The following is a 19,088-nucleotide window of genomic DNA, read 5'->3' as shown; positions in this document are numbered from 1 at the left end:
TACTTGTAAGAATTAAGTTTGAATTTACATTCAGCATGTCAAGTAAAGAATTGTTATGGCAGAACATATTTTTGTGACACTAGTCCTTTTCCTTGATCTGCACCAACCTTTGGTAGGTTACACCTACCATTTAGACTTAAGTTCTTCCTCACTTTCAGAGGCAGTCAAAGGTAGCAATCCTAAGTGGTTTTCTTTACTCCCGCTGTAGGTACTGACTGAAAGACTTAGTAAATCTTTGAGTGATGTTTGTGGGTCTATTATGAGTTTCATTATTTTTTTTGTTCATGTAGTTTCACCTGTTTTTCATCCAACCTACCCTGAATATATTTTTTTCTGTTGCAACATGTTACAGAATCATGGAGTGAGACAAAATTGTACAGCATTAAATTGCAACTATTTTATTTATCAGTTACCTTCCTCACATATTGTCCACAATAACAACTTCCTCCTTGTAAAGTATTATGGTAACACTAGGCAATTCATGATTCATTTTAGTGATCGCACATTTCAAAGTCATATAGAATTTTTTTAGGGTTCATATACAGTACTTTATGCTTTAGGTGTACAGAGAAAGTCTGATTGACCTCTGTTACACTAACTACAGATTTGTTTTATAAGCCAATAAAAAAATTAACATGATTTACAGCATTCTTTTAAATGCTACCAGATTGTTAAAATAAACCTAGCATTTTAATGCAAATAATCACGCAGCACGAAATAATACTCTCAAAACATACAAGATGTGAATTAGCAGTTGAGGCAGGCAAGGTTTAAAGGCACATTTTTCTACAAATAATTCCAACAAAAATTCAATTTTTAAATGGCTATAATGCTTGGAACATATCTGTTGAAATGCAACTCTGAAAATGCACGCTAATGAGCTGATGTATGTGTATGTCTGAAGTCAGTCTATATAAGCAACAACATTCTCGAAAAGCATTCCACAAAAACCGGAGTCAAGACAGATAGTAATTTTTTAAGTGTCTAAGGTGGCCTGTTGAGGTGCAGCTCAACACTCTAACTGTGAATATGAAGACTAAGCTGTGATATTTTAGACTGTGAAAGAAACCAGAAACAGATTGCCAAAGCATACTACACCATGATTGAACTGCATAGCTTTAGATAAGAAGTGTGTACACCTGATATGTAAACAAAAGTGGCTTTTCCTGGACACTGAGACAGACAGAGAACTGTGGACATCATCGGACAGTAGTATGGAATGAAACCTGAGGGCACTGATAGACGGACCTTGTGTGGTGATCTTGCTTTCCTTGGTCTGATTTGCATGGCAACAGTGTCACAATCTCCCCACAGTTCTGTTGAGCTGAGCCCTGTCCATGAAAAGCACTCGAGTGTCTGAAGGAGCCTGCTCCAGCTCCAGAATGGTAATGTTATTGGGCTGGGAGGTACTGAGAAGTGGTCCAGGAACATACAAAGTTTGCTGAGGGCCTCTCTGGGGCCAATATCGACCCAGGTTTACTCCATTAATCCACACCTGTCCCTGAGAAAGTCAAACCAAACAATGTTTAGTGGACAGGGTCTTTAGAAAACCTGCTGTATTGAGAGACATTTTAAAATAAAGTATTTAAAATACACTTTCACCTTCAGTTTGTAAAAGATGGACTTTTTATGACATTTCACTTAAGGTACAAAAATCATTTTTAGAATGGTATTACTTACATTGCAACTACTTAAAACAATATATTTAATAGTAACTATTAAAATAAATTTTAAGTGACCCATTTCTAGCACAAACAACTAAGAGTACAAAGTGAATATGAATCCCATCATCATTCAAACCTTACTCACATACAGGTATTTGCAATAAAGTTTTAATTTGTGGCAGACCCACATATGACAGACTGGTTTAGATTTTAAATATTAATCTGAGATTTATTGGCATGCTGGCAATAGATCACAGGAAGGAAAACCTTAAGTGCTTACTTTTCATGACTTTCATGACACTTACCTTAGTCCACCCTCTGAGCCTCAGAAAGGTGTCCCAGGCCAAGCCTGTTGGCTCCAGGATGCCCATGTAAAAGGTGGGTCCTTTGGAATCTTCCCTGCTGCCTTTGTGCCTGGAGTGTTTCAGCTTGGAGTGTGGCCAACCATAGGCTATAGCCCCGTCAATGTCAAGAGAGTAGATCAACCAGTTAGACAGAACGTCTCTTCCCAGATAGAGGTTGCTCACAAGGCCCTAATATGAACAGTGCAGAAAAAAAACAGTCACTGAGAAATAAAATTTCTTGCAAGATGTGAGTTGTAAGATGTGACCACTAAAACTTTATACATAGCCATGCCTATGACTCCCATAACTCAGCAGGAAGTATTTTTAAGTGCAAAATTAACTTAAAAAATATTTAATTATAGTTAATTAAAAAAAATAATTGGCCAGTAGTCATATCACCCTGCAACTCACAAGTTGCAACCCACTGAAGCTAAGCAGGTTTGAGCCTGGTCAGTACCTGGATGGGAAACCTCCTGGGAAAAACTAAGGTTGCTGCTGGAAGAGGTGTTAGTGGGGCCAGCAGAGGGCGCTCACCCCGTGGTCCATGTGGGTCCTAATGCCCCAGTATAGTGACGGGGACACTATACTGTAAACAGGCGCCGTCCTTTGGATGAGATGTAAAACCGAGGTCCGGACTCTCGTTGGTCATTAAAAATCCCAGAGCGTTTCTCTAAAAGAGTAGGGGTGTAACCCCGGCATCCTGGCCAAATTTCCCATTGGCCCTTACCAATCACGGCCTTCTAATAATCCCCATCTATGAATTGGCTTCATCACTCTGCTCTCCTCCCCACTGATAGCTGATGTGTGGTGAGTGTTCTGGCACACTATGGCTGCCGTTGCATCATCCAGGTGGATGCTGCACATTGGTGGTGGTGGAGGGGAGTTCCCATTACCTGTGAAAGCGCTTTGAGAGGAGTGTCCAGAAAAGCGCTACTGTATATAAGTGTAAGCAATTATTATTATTAAAAAAAGTAATTGGTTTAGTTTCTTTGGACCTCTGATGGAAAAAAGAAACGCAACACCTCCTCCTCCACACTCTGGCCCTCCCGTCTGCAGCTGAAGAGTGACTCATCCGTGAAGAGGATCTGATGCCACTGCTGACGAGTCCATCACAGCTTCTGTCTGGCCCAAGCTAGTCGGGTGTGACATCTAGGAGGTGTGAGCAGAGAGCCCCTGAGAGGTCGCCTTACTCTATGGCCAGCAGCATGGAGCCTCACTGTCCTGTCACTAATGTGGGCATTGTGTCTGCTGGCAGTTTCAGCAGCAGTACGGGAGGCAGATCTGAAATGATCTCTCAGATGGACCAGTCTGATGTGTCACTCCTGCTCTAGTGTGGTCACTCAAGGGCGACCAGATCTTGGATGGTCATCTGTCCTGCTGGTCTACTGAAACCTCTGCAGTCGGGACACAGTGGAGCAACTTACTCCATAGTGTCTGGCAACGCTGGCACATGACATGCCTGCCTGCAGCATGCCAATAGCCCTCTCCCTTGCTTCTGGTGACATTTGAGTGTGGCCTTTTTCTTGCAGTGACCTAAGCTTTGACTTAAGGCCTTTTTAAAGGTGACCTGATCAGGCATTGTTCCACCCAGACTTTGTTGGGTAAAAGTGCACCCAACGAGCTTTCGTGTGATTGGCATGTTGCAATGCCTCACTGCACAAGCTGTATTGGAGCAGAGGGCTTAAAACAATTTGACAACTTTTTGTGAAAGTACATAAGCCTTAAATACAGTATTCTCATTCCAGAAAATGTTGTATTTCTTTTTCCATCAGTATATATACATATATAGGATTCCTCAACTGAGGAGGTTCTCAAGAAAGTCTGCTTTTGTACAAGAGCAACACACCAATGTTATGTCCACAAACCTCCTCTATGTCACTCTGGACCAGGATGTCTTTGGGAGATGGGAAGAAGCTGGAGCAAAAACCCAGATAAACTTTAGATATATAAATACCAAAGGCTAGAATCAAATTCAGGTCCACGGAGCCCTGAAACAGCAGCGCTAACTACTCAGTTGCCCACAGTCTCAATATTATTCAATGAAAACTTGCATTTTATGCTTATTCAGAGCAATACTAGTAAATAACTGCAAACCCCTTCACAACCATGGATCAGCTCTCAAGAAAAGAAAGGACTGATCCAAAGCTGAATTATAAATAAATAAAACAAACTACTATATGACTTCAGTTAAGAAGTACTTCTGTCCATAAACAACAGCTAGAACAAACCAGCAATGACACTTATTTATTTAACTTGAGTTCTTTTCATCAGTTCGGAGGTTGTTCTTGCCTTGAAGTCGTTAATGTGACTCCCGAAGTTAACCCTCCCCATGTTCTCAACCAGGATGTCTAACTGATCTCCTTCTTTTCCAGTCACATTTAACACCAGAGTGGTGTCTCTTTCCAGCACACCCTGGAACATCTGGAACACATGATGGGAAAAACAGAGAAACAGACAAACTTTAGAAAGACAGCATACAGGAGAGTGATTATTTTCTTACACTTGAAAGCAAGTGATTAGTAATATTTTGGCTAAGAGATTGTCTTGCTGTAAGAGCATATTTCTGTGGGAAATATGTTCTCTGTGTTATGTTCTCTACCGACTTAGAAACAACCTTATGGAAAACATAATGGGAAACATGCATATGCATGAAGTTCTGTTTAATGGGATTTTTCAACTAATTCTACCTGAGATGGTCCATATTTATTCTCATTTTGGTACAGGGAATTTTAACACTGGTCTTCAGGGTACACAGCTTAGAAAGTATTCTATATCTTAAACTTTAACCAATTAAGCCACTTGTAGTTTTACACAGAAGTAACAAAATGCTGTAATGTAAATTTCAAAACAGGAAATTGTGTAGTGTGTCTGTTCCTTGGTTGTTGTTGTTTTGCAATCTGTAGTAAGATTCTTTCACATTTTTTTCTATGTTGGTGAAGGGCTGCTGTTCAGGTATTGATGGGGACATGATTGTGTGGCAGTGTTGCGGACCAGGGTATTTTCCTCAGATCTCTTACCCCATTGACCAGCACATATCCACGGTCGTGAACACCATTCAGAGGTGAGATCAGTGGCGTGGCTTGTTCTAGTGTCCTGGGCAGCTTAGTCTGGTAAAGCATGTAGCCATAATACTGAAAAGCAATCATGCAAAGTGAGGTTAGCACTGCAGGGACATATAAAATCTCAATTAATCCAGCTACACAGATTCTTGCACCTTTTTTACTTCACGTTTTTGTCTAGAAGAACTTTTGGGATGTTAATTTTGTATGTTCAAGTTTAAACTGACCGAAGATGTTTTTATGGAGCTCTGAAAAATCAGGCTTATTTTGATTTAAGAAACAAATGGAACATACAATAAGAAAAAAAAAACAAAATGGTCCACAGTAATGTTAGTCTTTATGTTTAAAACAGCATTCTATGTTTTTCAGAATGTCCCATCAGTTTTAGGTTGTGAGGGCCAAAATACTCATCTGAAGGTCAGTCTACAGATACTGTGGCTGCAGGTTTTGCACTTAAATGCATATTAAGCCATTATTATTATAATTTGTATTATTCTTCACCTTGGTAAGAGGCTTTGCTGGTATAGGACCCTATGGCGCCATAGACCAGACTAAACTATATGGCATTGTCTAAGATGTGTTTATTCTTACCTCGTCGGATAGATGGAATTCAGCTTCCTGTTCTCATGGCAACTCTTACCTGTTTCATTGCCTCAAAGGTCAAAGGGTACAGAGACTGGAGGGGACCCTGTGGGCACAGCGTATCCAGCAGTCCTGTGATGTTGCCAACCTGAAAAAAAGGAGGTCAAGAGTACTGGCCATCTGTACTGCAAAAAACAAAATAAATGTGTACTAACAATGAATGTATTTCTGATTCTAATGATGTGTTGGAACTAAACAATGTTGAAAAATGATGCCAACCTTTTTCAGTGTTATATATCCATAGGCATACTTTGGTGTGGCAGGAGGCATGGGTCCCTCAGGTACCTCACGGAACTGGGGAAAAAAGAGAGTCATTATGCAGTTGATATAATTATTGATATGCAGTTTCCTGTTTTTCAAATCCTTTCCAAAGTGTACTTTTTACAGATAAATATTCTTGTTAGACAATAAATCTGTCTCATCAGAGACTGGTGTCTTCTACACTTGTTGTTGCCAATCTGTTTTCGCACAGTGATCTCCATCCAGGACAGGAGCTGTTTTGTTTCCTCTTTTTTAACACACAGCCCTTCACCCTCAGCCTCTCTACAGAAAACAACGAGCTCCCTGAAATTGCCATGATGTCTGCTCTTTTTCTTTCAGTTCTCCTGATGTTGTCAACCCTCCCTGGAACTCTGGAACCACTGCGGCCGCTTCATAGCCAATATTTATTCTTCTTTTGGGGGTTCTGAGTGTAATCCATCCTCATCCTTCCAGTTGTAGCAAACTTCAGCAAGTGGAAACTCACTATCAGTTCTTATTCTACTTTTCTGTCAGTGCACTTGACCTCAGGTTATGCTTTCCAGGTCATCACAGAATTCCAGTCCCGACTGATCTAGGATTCAGTGACTTGACTGTCACCTGTTCATTGACTTGTGTTCAATCATCTGTATCAAGCTACAGTGCACATCACATACCAACCTGGCATATCCTAACCAGGTTAACGTGATCAAGCACAGCTCACACACTAAAGAAATCAGCATTAGCGTTTTGGGATTCCTTTATTCTGCTGTTTTTTTTTTATCAAACTACTGAAAAGGAGGTGCTAATCAAAAGTCTGGTAGGACTTCAAAGTGTAATTGCTCAGTTCTGCTGTCTTGCGGTTAAACACCTGCCTGTTGTACAACTTCACACATGTTTTTTAACACCTCTCCCTCCAGCCTATCTTCATGTTTGCAGCAGACTCCCTGGTTCATTTCTCGGGGATGAAGGGAGTCCTACCCTTACAGCAAAGACTGTCCTTTCCTCAGCCAGGTGAGTTAATGCCAAACACTAAAATATTAAGTAAGCTATCCCTTTTTATTTGACATGTCTCATCATCATTAGAATGTCATTCAAGTATTGAAATACAAATGATCAATGTTTAACATAGTTTTACCCTACTGATCACATCCCTAATAGCCAGCAGTTTGTCAGTTGGGTCTCCAGCCTCAGAGAGCGGGGCATCATAGTCATAGCTGGTCACCACGGGCTTGAATCTGCTGTCATGATCAGCACCTAGAGCAGCATTGGTTTAAAATCAGTGCATATCCTCAAACCTGCGCTTTATTCTGTATTACAAAACTTTTCCTCTTCAACAGTAAAAAAATAAAAAAAGATAGGCATTGCTAGATTTATCTCCATTGATTTCATTAATATTTTTCTTCTTTTCTGGGACTTAAAGCAATTTGAGTTATTCTTTTAACTGCCCACAACCCTCTTTTCTCCATAAACTGTTCAGTAAAGATTAATACAATATCTTAAATTCAATCAAGAAAACCCCCTGACAGCTTCGAACACTAATTTGGAATCTGATATACAGAAGCTATGCAGGATGTTTCTTCAAAATCAGAAACAAACATGGCATGTCATGGTGTGACTAATTTAAAGAAGTCATAAAAAAGAGAACTTGCCATTCCAGTAACCAAAGTTTGTTCCTCCCTCAAACATATACCTGCAAAGAGAAATTGTATTAAGTCATGCGTCTATATCTACAAGGGGAAATGGACCTGATCTTTGAAAAGCCATGCTGTTTTAACTCTCAATGTTGTGTCTACAAGCTCTAGAAAAGATTTTTAAAAGAGTCGGAGTCGATAGTCTTATCTTTAGGTGTGTAGACAAAGTCTTCTATACTCAATTCTCAACAATGGAGTATCAAGGCTGATTCTCAAGCTTAAAGATCCTGTTTGGCAGGTCACAAATAAATAAACCTATTTCAGTAAAATACAGTTTGTCTGTTCTAAAGCATAAACTGTGATCATATGGGTTTGCTCCAATTTAATTTCACCTTCCAAATGAATGCTAGCTAGGTGAACTGGTGTCTCTAAATTGAACTGGCATCATGTTCAGGTGTACCATGCCTTGCACCCATTGTCTATCAGTTTAGGCTCCAGCTTACTGCAACCCTTCAGGAATAAAGATTTCTAATAAAGGATGATGCAGTAACGGACTGAATAATCGTTTATGTTTTTACACTCACATTCCCAAGACCATTACTCATGACCAGGATGAGTAGTCATCCAACAGTTTAAAAACTGACAGTACCGTGGCAGCTCTGTGAAGTTGGCCCCCCTACAAACAGCACAAACAATGACACCCACAACATTCATTACTGCTTCATTTGTGCTGGTTTGTGCCACTGAAAGTAGCACTTGTACTGCTTTTGTTCCTGACATCATGTGACATCATTCAGCCCCCCTACAATGTGCCGAAGAATCAAACTAGTCTCATTCGTTAGTTCTCCTTTAACGTTGATTTGTGCTATTAACAATAGTGTCTGAGCTGCTTTCGTTCCTGAGATATAGCTGCTTTTTTCAGGATGTGACATCCCTCACCTCCCTCTACAGAAGTGCTGGAGAACCAAACTGATCTCACTTTTTAGTGCTAGTTTGTGCTGTTGAAAGTAGCTTCTGAGCTGCTTTCATTCCCAAGATATAGCATCTATTTTGGGGGAGGTGTGATCTTACTCGGCACCCCTACACCGGTGCAGGAGAATGGAATCGGTTTCTTGACAGTAACACACTCTTGATAGTTAATGTAATCAATTACTGAATGTGAGGATAACAATGCCTGCTCGTTTTGTCTGAAATTTACATTTTCAGTCTGTGTGGGGGGTGATGAGGCGGGAGGGATGTGCGTGGATGTTTTGCATTTTAATAACAGCATTTTTTGTGTGAATAGTAAAATCAAGTCTCCAATAGAAAAAATTAAAAAATTATGCCAATTTGAAATGACAGAATTTTCTGTTATGTACAGTAAGAACAATTAAGATCGTTTAATTAGATTAATGGAGGTTTCAATCAACAGGACAACACACAACCCAAGTGGAATCTACATGACTTGGGTTAAGAATCAAGCCAAAGCGCCATGTGAACTGCTGATGGATGGGTGAGGGCATTGCCCCGACAATGCGAGATGTATCTTACATGTTAACACTGGCTCCCAAGGCCAGCATGTCCCCCAGCATCTGGCTGACTTTCTGTGTGTCCACCTGGGCGTGACTGTCCCCCCAGTGATCTAGCCAGCCTGTATAGAACTCCGAGTTGACCTGCAACACAGCACACCTCCGTCAGTGAGAGCTTTCTAACTCCTCTGTGCATAGCTGTTTCTTCAAAAAGTAGCATTGCCTGGAGTTTACAAAGAGACTGCAAAATAAAATTGTAAAATTGAGTATTTTTAACACCGAGTAGGTTACTCAAGTTAAAAATGTAAAGTCAGTCTAGATGATGTTTTGTAACAATAATTATGATCGCAGTTCACTCACCAGAGGACCCTTTGGTTCAAATCTTCTTTGTCTTTTGAAAGCTGTGGTAATGTTGGTGTCTAAGGTAGAAATCATTGTGAATCAGCTCATGCAAAATCATGCTGAACTTTCTATATCTGCATGGAATCATGCAGGATACTGACACTGCATTGCAAAACCAATACATAAAAATGTTTATAATGGCAGATAGAACATTCTGAAAAAAGCTTAAAACCTTCTCTCCAACTTGTCAGTATTGGCAAATAAGAATCAATCTGGAAGCTTTTTTTACCAAATTATGCTACAAGGAGTAGTAGATCAAGATCTATGCAGATTTCTAATGTGTGAAGGCTTGTTTATAACAACTGTATGCCATGCCAAGTACTATATTTAGCAATTCATGAGAAATTCTCCAGATTTTTAAACTAAGTTCAACAGAAAAGTTATTTTAAACCTTTTCTCATTCAAAAGATTTTGCGGATTAAAATACCTAAATGGGGGGAAAAGCTAATATATTCAGAAACAAGCTGAACGACACTAATGAGGTCATTCTCTCAACATAGTGGTGCTTTATGAATCTTTTCAATAAGTGGCTATATTGTGGCACTGTAGGACTGTCTCTATTACCTGTCCCAAAATCGATAGTAGCATAAAGGCCTTCCAGGGTCCCACAAGTCAGCTCCAAGTTGGTGTTGCCATCTGTGGTGAAAAGGACAGTGTCTTCCTCCAGAAAGAACTGGAATATCGTTTTCAGGTGACGAAGATAGTTGTAATCGCAGGCGAAGTAGCTTCCATATTCGTTCTCCACCTTTTCCATATATACAGTACAAACCATTATTACTTTCTAAGTTGAATTCATTTAAAAGATGCATAAACACTGTTTTAACAATGCTGAACCAGTTAAGTCTTAACACTACCATTAAGATAAAGCATGTTACTGTAAATTATTTTAACATGAGCTTGTATTCTTTTAGTAACGGGCAGCGTAAGACTAAATGATCATTTTTAATATTTTGTGGTATATGGATAAAAAATAATAGTTGACAGAAATGAAGCAGGGTCAGACCCATAGCTGTTTTAGTAATAACAGCTTGACCTTTTTCACACCTTTGTCACAGATCTTTTGTTGTTTTAGGAACCTTAATTTATACCATAAGAAGAGAAGCGTTATGGTAAAGGTAGACAACTGCATTATTTGTGCTGACAATTTAAAATACATGGGCTCTGTCTAAAATGGAAATCACACCCTTGAAGAACACTTTGAAGGTTCAAAACTGAGGGTATTACTCCAAGTTTCCCAGAAAGGCATAAACCAGCTTGTTCCAGAATCTCATTTCACAGTGCAAGTGACACCAGCTCTAACAGTCAATTAGCATTCAGAGTAGGACGGTAGTACCTGGACACTGATGATGTTTCCTCCATTGCTGTAAAGCCAGGGCTTTATTTTAGGCAGAAGAACTGCTAACCAGCTGTCTACCGCCTGCAGGTAATCTAGAACAAGAAATAAGAGAGACTGCATCTCCTCATCTTTTGGAAAAAGTCTGTAAGTCTAATTTATTACAAAAGATATTTTACTCAAAAGGAAGTTAAATGAGCATGATAATGTCCATATGCTTTTCTTTCTTTTCTGTAAATGAGTATTGAAAAAAATCCCTGAAACTGATAGCACACATTAAGGTCATACCTGGGTCTGCGGAGCGCAAGATAATGTTGGGTTTATGGAGCAGCCAGGCAGGAAGGCCACCCTGGGAAAAGTAAGCACATTGGTTACTGGAACAACAAATAGTCAATTTGTAAATAGTGTACACCTGGACCAGGACTGACAATGAAATTCTAAACCATGATAAGAATGTTTACAAACTGACTCATCAAAAAAAATATTACATATACTGTATATCAGTTTTCCACTAGCTTGGTTTGTCTGTGACGCTGCTAGTAAACTATGACTTTTTACTGGATTAACTATGGGGAAAAAGTGACTAAAATATGTAATGTAACACTATTCAAAAAAAGAGAACCTTGTAACTCTATAAACTAGCTATAAACTACACACCAAGAACTATAATAAATGTGATCTGCACTTTAAACTAGTGTGTTTAAGCAGGTTTCGTTGCACATTTTTCATATCAGAAAGATTAGAATGTAGGCCTCCAACAGCCCATTAGTGCATTTTAAAGGCTCATAAATGAATGGAAGGTAAGAATTTTCTGTTTTTCTTACTGTATAATCTAAGTGCTTAACCTTGTTACTTTTAATGAGTACTAATTGCTCAAACAGTCCCTCAGCCTAACCCCAACACACAACCGTTTTTGGTTTATCACACAGCAGTGAGAAGGCCCTGCCAGTGAAACTCACCATCTCCCATTCTGCACAGATGTATGGGCCTGGCCGCAGGATCACCAGCAGGCCTGTTTGGTTCGCAAGGTGCAGGAAATGCTCCAAATCCCGGTCACCATTGAAGTCATAGGTCCCCTGCACAGACTCGTGGTAATTCCAGGGCACATAGCTGTGATGTCACAGGAGACCAAACCATCCGATTATCATGTGAATCAACCATGGTGACAAACTCCTGTTTGTGTTCTTGTCATAACAGGCATTTTATCATATCATTTCTAAGTACTCACACCACATAGGGGTGCTGAGGCATGTCTACATTTCAAGATGTTTAAGGTCAGAGCTTGCCATAGAAACATAGTACAGATGTCTTTTCAGCTCTGAAACTTTGCAACTGACATCAAGTTTTTTTTCTTTTTCTTCTCTCTCATTATTTATTTACTACTAATTTAGTGATAAGGATTATTTACTATGATTTGAAATCACATCTGTACCCGAGAGTTTTTCTATTGCACCCGAGCTATTAATAGTAACTGATAAAATTGTAAACTTCTTACAGTCTTACAGCAGGATGAAGGCAATATAATATGGGATAACCTGCTTTTGGCAAAGTGTGTCTGAATATTTCCCCCAAGAATGCAGTTTTCTATGGCACAGAAAAACCTAAAATTTCTTATAATGGCAAATTTCTCACTGTTGGTTATTTATCGTTTTATACTTAATAACATACTGTTAGTTTGTATTTCAACTGTAAAAGGCTTCCCCTTTATCTTTTATTCTAACTATGCTTCGGTCTGTACTTACGTCTGAATCGTATTGAGCCCAGTCATGTACATTTTCAGAAGCCTGTCTTTCCAGTAGAACCACGGGATGCGAGAGTAGTGGATACTTCCCGAGATGTACTGGAATGGAGCGCCATCCTTCAGGAAACAGTTGTTCTTGTAATCAATACTGAAACTGCGACTTTCTGATGCCTGGACAAACAGAGGGAGCATGTTTTAGCCCATCTATGGCAGAGGTGAGAAAACAGTTTGCAGAATTTTCCATTTTCACCAGCTCTCATCCAGTTTGATTAGTTACTTGCTAATGTAGCATTCTTGGGGTCATATAAAGTTGTCATATAAAGATATGTATGTGTACCTTTATCAGAATTTCTAAATGTACTACGAGAAATAGGCATTTGCACTAAAATAACACCCTTTTGGTACTTCATAGAGTTATAACCTTCGATGATGTAAACCGCATATTTTATATGTTTAAAGGAAAACGAAAGGTGAACCAACACTTTTTAAAGAGAATCCAGTCTGGTTTGCGCTGTTATGAATGAAACCTAAGCATAAAAAGAGACCTGTTTTGTTCGTAAGAATTATTTTACTTTGTCTTCCGGAATCTAATGGCATTGATTCAGGTACATTGAACACCTTAAAACATTCCTTGTCGTATTTAAAATTAAAAATTAAAAATTTGGTCTGAAAAGTAACTTTTTAAATTAAAAAAAAAGGATCTCAGATCAGGCCAGAGTTTGCCTGATGAGACTGTAGTTTTCCTGAATCTTTTCTTTTACCAGTTTTTCCAAACTTGCCCTCACCTTATGCGTGACATTTCAGTCAAATTACAAGTAACATCATTTCCATTTAAAAAGCAAGCCAAGTACAGTATATCTCAAATAGTTTTAATGTAACAGCATATATTGCACTCATATAATGTTATCTCAGCTTCATACAACTGACATAATGCGGGCTACACTTTCCTGCACAAGATGTGAACTTCAATGAAACAAAATTAACATACCTTTATTATTAAAAAAAGAAAGCTTATTGCGAAAACGAAACCAACCCTGAATTTCATAATTTCGAATAGTCGATTTACTGATTTAACACATCTCTTACTTCGTGCATATTACTTTCTACAAAACTTTTTTCAGTAATATAGAAAATAAAAATAAAAAATTGTTTCGATCCAATCACAACATTCTCTTTCGTCTGTAGTAACGGGAGTTCGCAGAAGCTATCATGCAGACCAGTTTGCAGAAGACCATCATGTGATTCAAATTAGGTGTTTCCGCTGGGTCCTAAACAGAATAGAGCTTTCTGCTACGGGCAGACACAGGCATCTTCTAACTGTGATTAGATAATGCAGCATAACATATCGAATATATATTTTTAAAGGAACAAGTAATAGGTTTATTCCATGCTGAAAAAAAGAAGAAAGAGAATACAACATTTCGGCCGTGGAGCCAGAACAAGAACAAAAAGCAGATAGGAGGAATGGAAGAATAAATAAAGCACGGATACATTATGACTATTACGAAGGTTATATTTGCACACAGTTTTGTTGAACTACAATGCTTGTAACAATTGATTAAGACAGGGTAATCTTTGCATGATATATTGAATATAGCGATATATTGCCCTTGTTGAGTGACGATACTGTATGTACATATTTGAGTCCATATAGCGCCTTTGTCATGGGGTGCTAAAAGTTGGTGTAGGGCTGTGGCTATGGCATGTAAGGAGTGCTCACTGGGACATTTTCTTTCGTTACTCTCTTTTTGAGTAGATGTTGTTCATTTTATTTTGTGTGTGTGCATCCTTTACGGATACTTGTTTGAACTCTCTCTTTTTGAGTAGATGGTGATACTTTGTTGTAATTTCTAGAGGAAACAAAACTACAATTACTGTATGTATAATTTCTTGGGCTGGTCTCTGGGTGAGCCCATGGTTCTGGGGGATTCAATGTGTTGGGAAAGGGGTCCTTGAACCTTATAATTGCTAGATAGCATAGCTGGCTAAGGGTACTGCCTGGTCACTACTAAATTAAACAGCTAGCAAAATCTATTAACTCCTTTCCAATGACATCCCATTTGGAAGAACTACAAATTTGTAGACATACTGTATTTTAAAGTGAAAAAATGTAATGAAAATTTGAATGTTCAATCTAAACATAGTTGGAAGAGGTGAAAAATTTTGCAAGGCAACTGGATATGAGCACGTATTTGTAAAAAATATTAAAATAAGCACAACTCAACATCAAATTTCCAACATAAACTGGGCCCTATGTAGGTCAAATGATCATGAACTGTCCCTGTGGTAGCAGATAAGGAAAAAAAAATCTCTATGTATAACAGCTTTTTTATTTAAACAATAATTAAGGCATTGGCCTTTCTTTGGCTCATCATCACCATATCTAGACTGCAGTAAAAAGCACGTAAGTGCAAGTGAATAATAACATTGCTGTTGATAACTATTACCCTTCAATACATGTCTTCTGGCTTGAAATGTTAGTTTGTTTTTGTACATATCTGTAATCTATTTTCAGCATGCTTGTGAAAAAATGGACAAACCTAGACCATTCTCTGTAATTCCAGATTTGTCAATACACACAGATTTCTCGTGACACTATATGAACTGGTTCAGAATGAATGGGCTACAAAAAACCTTCAGAGAGCTGACTGAAATGAGCACAGTGACATGCATGTTGTTGAACAATGGCCATTGGTTTGACTTCATTGAGCAGACAGACCAGGGAAAGAATGCTGAATTTTACTTTCAGTCATCCCAACAGGCCTTACGTATTGTTTCATATAGTGTAGCTATTTACTGTATATACAGAACCGTTCAAATGTTTGGAAACACCACACACAGAGAGGCAGAGAGAGAACAATGCAATTTATTCTTCTTAACTAGCTAGTAGATTAACTGCCTAGTTAATCTAATATCTTTGCTTTGCTGAACCAGTATATATCTCCTATTTAATTGTACCCTAAAGATGTGTTAATGGGTAAAGAGAACCCAATATGCCCATGTTTTATAGGCAATTTTACTATATAACCATGCAATTTAGTAGTGCGTGTGTTTTTTCTAGTATATCAGCTTGCATTTCTGTATGTCAGATATGTTGATTTCTCTTAACATGGCTTCTTATTATCACTGGCAAGGTTTTAAATAATAATCTTTACTTAAATTGTAAATGCTAGATATTGTAAGCAACACAATATCTACTGTAGCATTGTGGCAGCCCGGGTGCTGAAATGGTTGTAATTGCAGCTGAACTGCCACTAGAGGCTGCTACAGCGATCCATTTTTTGGCCAATTAAGGGTCACATGGGAGCCGGCACCTACAGTATCTCAGCAAGTATTGGGTGCAAGGCAGAGTGCACCGTGGACTGGACGCCAGTTCATCATTGGGCCAGTGCAGACATGCACACACTCACACACCAGATTCAATTTACTCAGACGCCAATTAACCTACCACTATGTCTTTAGACTGTGGAAGGAAACGATAGCACCCGTAGGAAACCCACATAAACACTGGGAGACCATGCAAACTCCACACATATAGCACCCCAGGTCCATAATTGAACCCAGGACCCCAGCTCTGTGAGGCAGAATTGCTAGCTACTGTGCCACCATGTTGCCCAAGACTGCTGCTGTTACGCCCTCTGCAGCCAGAGGGCGCTCCTTCTCTGTCCTGTCTCTTTTTTCCGGTGCTTTGCTGTCCTTCCGGTGTCTCTCTCTCTCTGGGGCTATATATTTCTGGGTCTTTCATTTGCCCTCGCTCAGCACTGATGTTCGGATGTCCTGAGACCCACCTAGTACCAGGTTGCCCCACGTCAGCTACCTGGGGGCATAGGTTTCTATACAGCATTTCCTGAACAGCTGAGCCCTGGCTAACCCAAGTCTCGCCGCTACGCATAGGGTCTTTTACGCTCTCCTGTCATTCCGCGGTTCGTCCTTTCCGACATCCGTGACAGCTGCAGTGCCTCCAAATTGTTTGCAAACAGCCACTGTAGGGGGGTGTTGGTTAATTATCAATAATAATAATTCCCTTTTGCTTATACAGCACTTTCCTGGACACCCCAGTCACTCCCCTCCCCTCAACCACCAACAATGTGCAGCATCCACCTGGATAATGCAATAGCAGCCATAACGCTCACCACACATCAGCTATCAGTGGGGAGGAGAACAGAGTGATGAAGCCAGTTCACAGATCTGGATTATTAGGAGGCCATGATTGGTAAAGACCAATGGGAAATTTGACCAGGACACCAGGGTAACACCTCTACCTTTTTCGAGAAACACCCTGGGACCTCTGTTTTACATCTCATTCGAAGGACAGTACCTTTTTACAGTATAGTGTCCCTGTCAGGATCCACATAGACTGCAGGGTGACGGCCCCCTACTGTCCCCACTAACACCTTTTCCAGCACCAACCTTAGCTTTCCCAGGAGGTCTTCCATCCAGGAACTGACCAGGCTCACACTTGCTGAGCTTCAGTGGGTTGCAAGTTCTGTCATAGGTAGTATGGCCACCATTAAACATTTGTGCAACAACCTTTTCTCTTTCCTATAAATATTGTTAAAAATATACAGTATGTACAGTATATATAAATTGTCAAAGAGGACTTTGTTTCATTTAACTCTTTTACAAAATGAACAAGATGAAAAAATAGAATCTCCGTATTTGTCACATATGTGTTACTACGGTTATTTTTCTGGCCAGCTGTGAGTTTTCTAACTGCCGAACCCGTACTTTATACAGTGCCTTGCGAAAGTATTCGGCCCCCTTGAACTTTTCAACCTTTTGCCACATTTCAGGCTTCAAACATAAAGATATAAATTTTTTATTTTATGTGAAGAATCACCAACAAGTGGGACACAATTGTGAAGTGGAACGAATTGTGTAGAGCCACCTTTTGCTGCGATTACAGCTGCAAGTCGCTTGGGGTATGTCTCTATCAGTTTTGCACATCGAGAGACTGAAATTCTTGCCCATTCTTCCTTGCAAAACAGCTCGAGCTCAGTGAGGTTGGATGGAGAGCGTTTGTGAACAGCAGTTTTCAGCTCTTTCCACAGATTCTCGATTGGATTCAGGTCTGGACTTTGACTTGGCCATTCAAACACCTGGATACGTTTATTTGTGAACCATTCCTTTGTAGATTTTGCTGTATGTTTGGGATCGAAGATAAATCTCCGTCCCAGTTTCAGGTCTTTTGCAGACTCCAACAGGTTTTCATCCAGAATGGTCCTGTATTTGGCTGCATCCATCTTCCCCTCAATTTTAACCATCTTCCCTGTCCCTGCTGAAGTAAAGCAGGCCCAAACCATGATGCTGCCACCACCATGTTTGACAGTGGGGATGGTGTGTTGAGGGTGATGAGCTGTGTTGCTTTTACGCCAAACATATCGTTTTGCATTGTGGCCAAAAAGTTCGATTTTGGTTTCATCTGACCAGAGCACCTTCGTCCACATGTTTGGGGTGTCTCCCAGGTGGCTTGTGGCAAACTTTAGACGAGACTTTTTATGGATATCTTTGAGAAATGGCTTTCTTCTTGCCACTCTTCCATAAAGGCCAGATTTGTGCAGTGTAAGACTGATTGTTGTCCTATGGACAGACTCTCCCACCTCAGCTGTAGTTCTCTGCAGTTCATCCAGAGTGATCATGGGCCTCTTGGCTGCATCTCTGATCAGTCTTCTCCTTGTCTGAGCTGAAAGTTTAGAGGGACGGCCAGGTCTTGGTAGATTTGCAGTGGTCTGATACTCCTTCCATTTCAAGATGATCGCTTGCACAGTGCTCCTTGGGATGTTTGAAGCTTGGGAAATCTTTTTGTATCCAAATCCGGCTTTAAACTTCTCCACAACAGTATTACGGACCTGCCTGGTGTGTTCCTTGGTCTTCATGATGCTCTCTGCACTTTCAACAGAACCTTGAGACTATCACAGAGCAGGTGCATTTATACAGAGACTTGATTACACACAGGTGGATTCTATTTATCACCATCAGTCATTTAGGACAACATTGGATCATTCAGAGATCCTCGCTGAACTTCTGGAGTGAGTTTGCTGCACTGAAAGTAAAGGGGCCGAATAATTTTGCACGCCCCACTTTTCATTTTTTTATTAGTTAAAAAAGTTTCAAAAATCCAATAGATTTCGTTCCACTTCACAATTGTGTCCCACTTGTTGGTGATTCTTCACAAAAAATAAAAAATTTATATCTTTATGTTTGAAGCCTGAAATATGGCAAAAGGTTGAAAAGTTCAAGGGGGCCGAATACTTTCGCAAGGCACTATATGGTTTACATACAAGAGCCATTCTTCGTATTTGCATGGATGCTCATACTGTACATGGTTCTGCCGGTGGAAGCCTGAAAAGGTGTGTGGCTTCTCCACCAAGTCATCACTATGAGTTGCCATTTTACCTCTGTAAATGTTCTCACAAACTTTCTGTGTAGGGCACATTACAATCATATTAGTAATCCCAGTTCTATTACTACTATTACTGTATTGGAACAATACAGGTTAAGCTAGGTATACTTTAGAATTACCC

The 19,088-nt window shown here is 39.7% G+C and overlaps 1 protein-coding gene across 1 annotated transcript; it reads right to left on the bottom strand.

The window, feature by feature from the left end:
• Positions 1-372: 372 nt before the first annotated feature.
• Positions 373-13,790, bottom strand: glb1l (galactosidase, beta 1-like). Its single transcript, XM_006636711.3, has 16 exons — positions 13,553-13,790; positions 12,566-12,735; positions 11,783-11,933; positions 11,112-11,172; positions 10,824-10,918; positions 10,055-10,235; positions 9,449-9,507; positions 9,111-9,232; positions 7,599-7,639; positions 7,085-7,203; positions 5,929-6,003; positions 5,708-5,797; positions 5,026-5,139; positions 4,298-4,429; positions 1,970-2,197; positions 373-1,501 (listed from the first exon to the last, which is right to left on the bottom strand). Exons 1-16 carry the CDS (start codon positions 13,607-13,609, stop codon positions 1,298-1,300), a joined length of 1,899 nt encoding a protein of 632 aa, XP_006636774.2. The 5' UTR covers positions 13,610-13,790; the 3' UTR covers positions 373-1,297.
• Positions 13,791-19,088: the final 5,298 nt, after the last annotated feature.

This window comes from Lepisosteus oculatus, chromosome 12 (assembly GCF_040954835.1).
Source record: "Lepisosteus oculatus isolate fLepOcu1 chromosome 12, fLepOcu1.hap2, whole genome shotgun sequence".
In the NCBI taxonomy this organism is placed as follows: Eukaryota; Metazoa; Chordata; class Actinopteri; order Semionotiformes; family Lepisosteidae; genus Lepisosteus; species Lepisosteus oculatus.
This window is presented reverse-complemented; position numbering and strand designations above follow the sequence as displayed.

What these genes read in the sequence shown, in the direction of transcription:
- glb1l (XM_006636711.3), bottom strand. Translation starts at nt 13,609, where the DNA reads ATGAAATTCAGGGTTGGTTTCGTTTTCGCAATAAGCTTTCTTTTTTTA. An exon ending in TTAGGGATGTGATCAGTAGG is followed by an intron (nt 6,004 to 7,084) that starts GTAAAACTATGT and finishes TTTTTTCCCCAG; the next exon opens with TTCCGTGAGGTACCTGAGGG. An exon ending in GATATGTGCTGGTCAATGGG is followed by an intron (nt 4,430 to 5,025) that starts GTAAGAGATCTG and finishes CATGTGTTCCAG; the next exon opens with ATGTTCCAGGGTGTGCTGGA.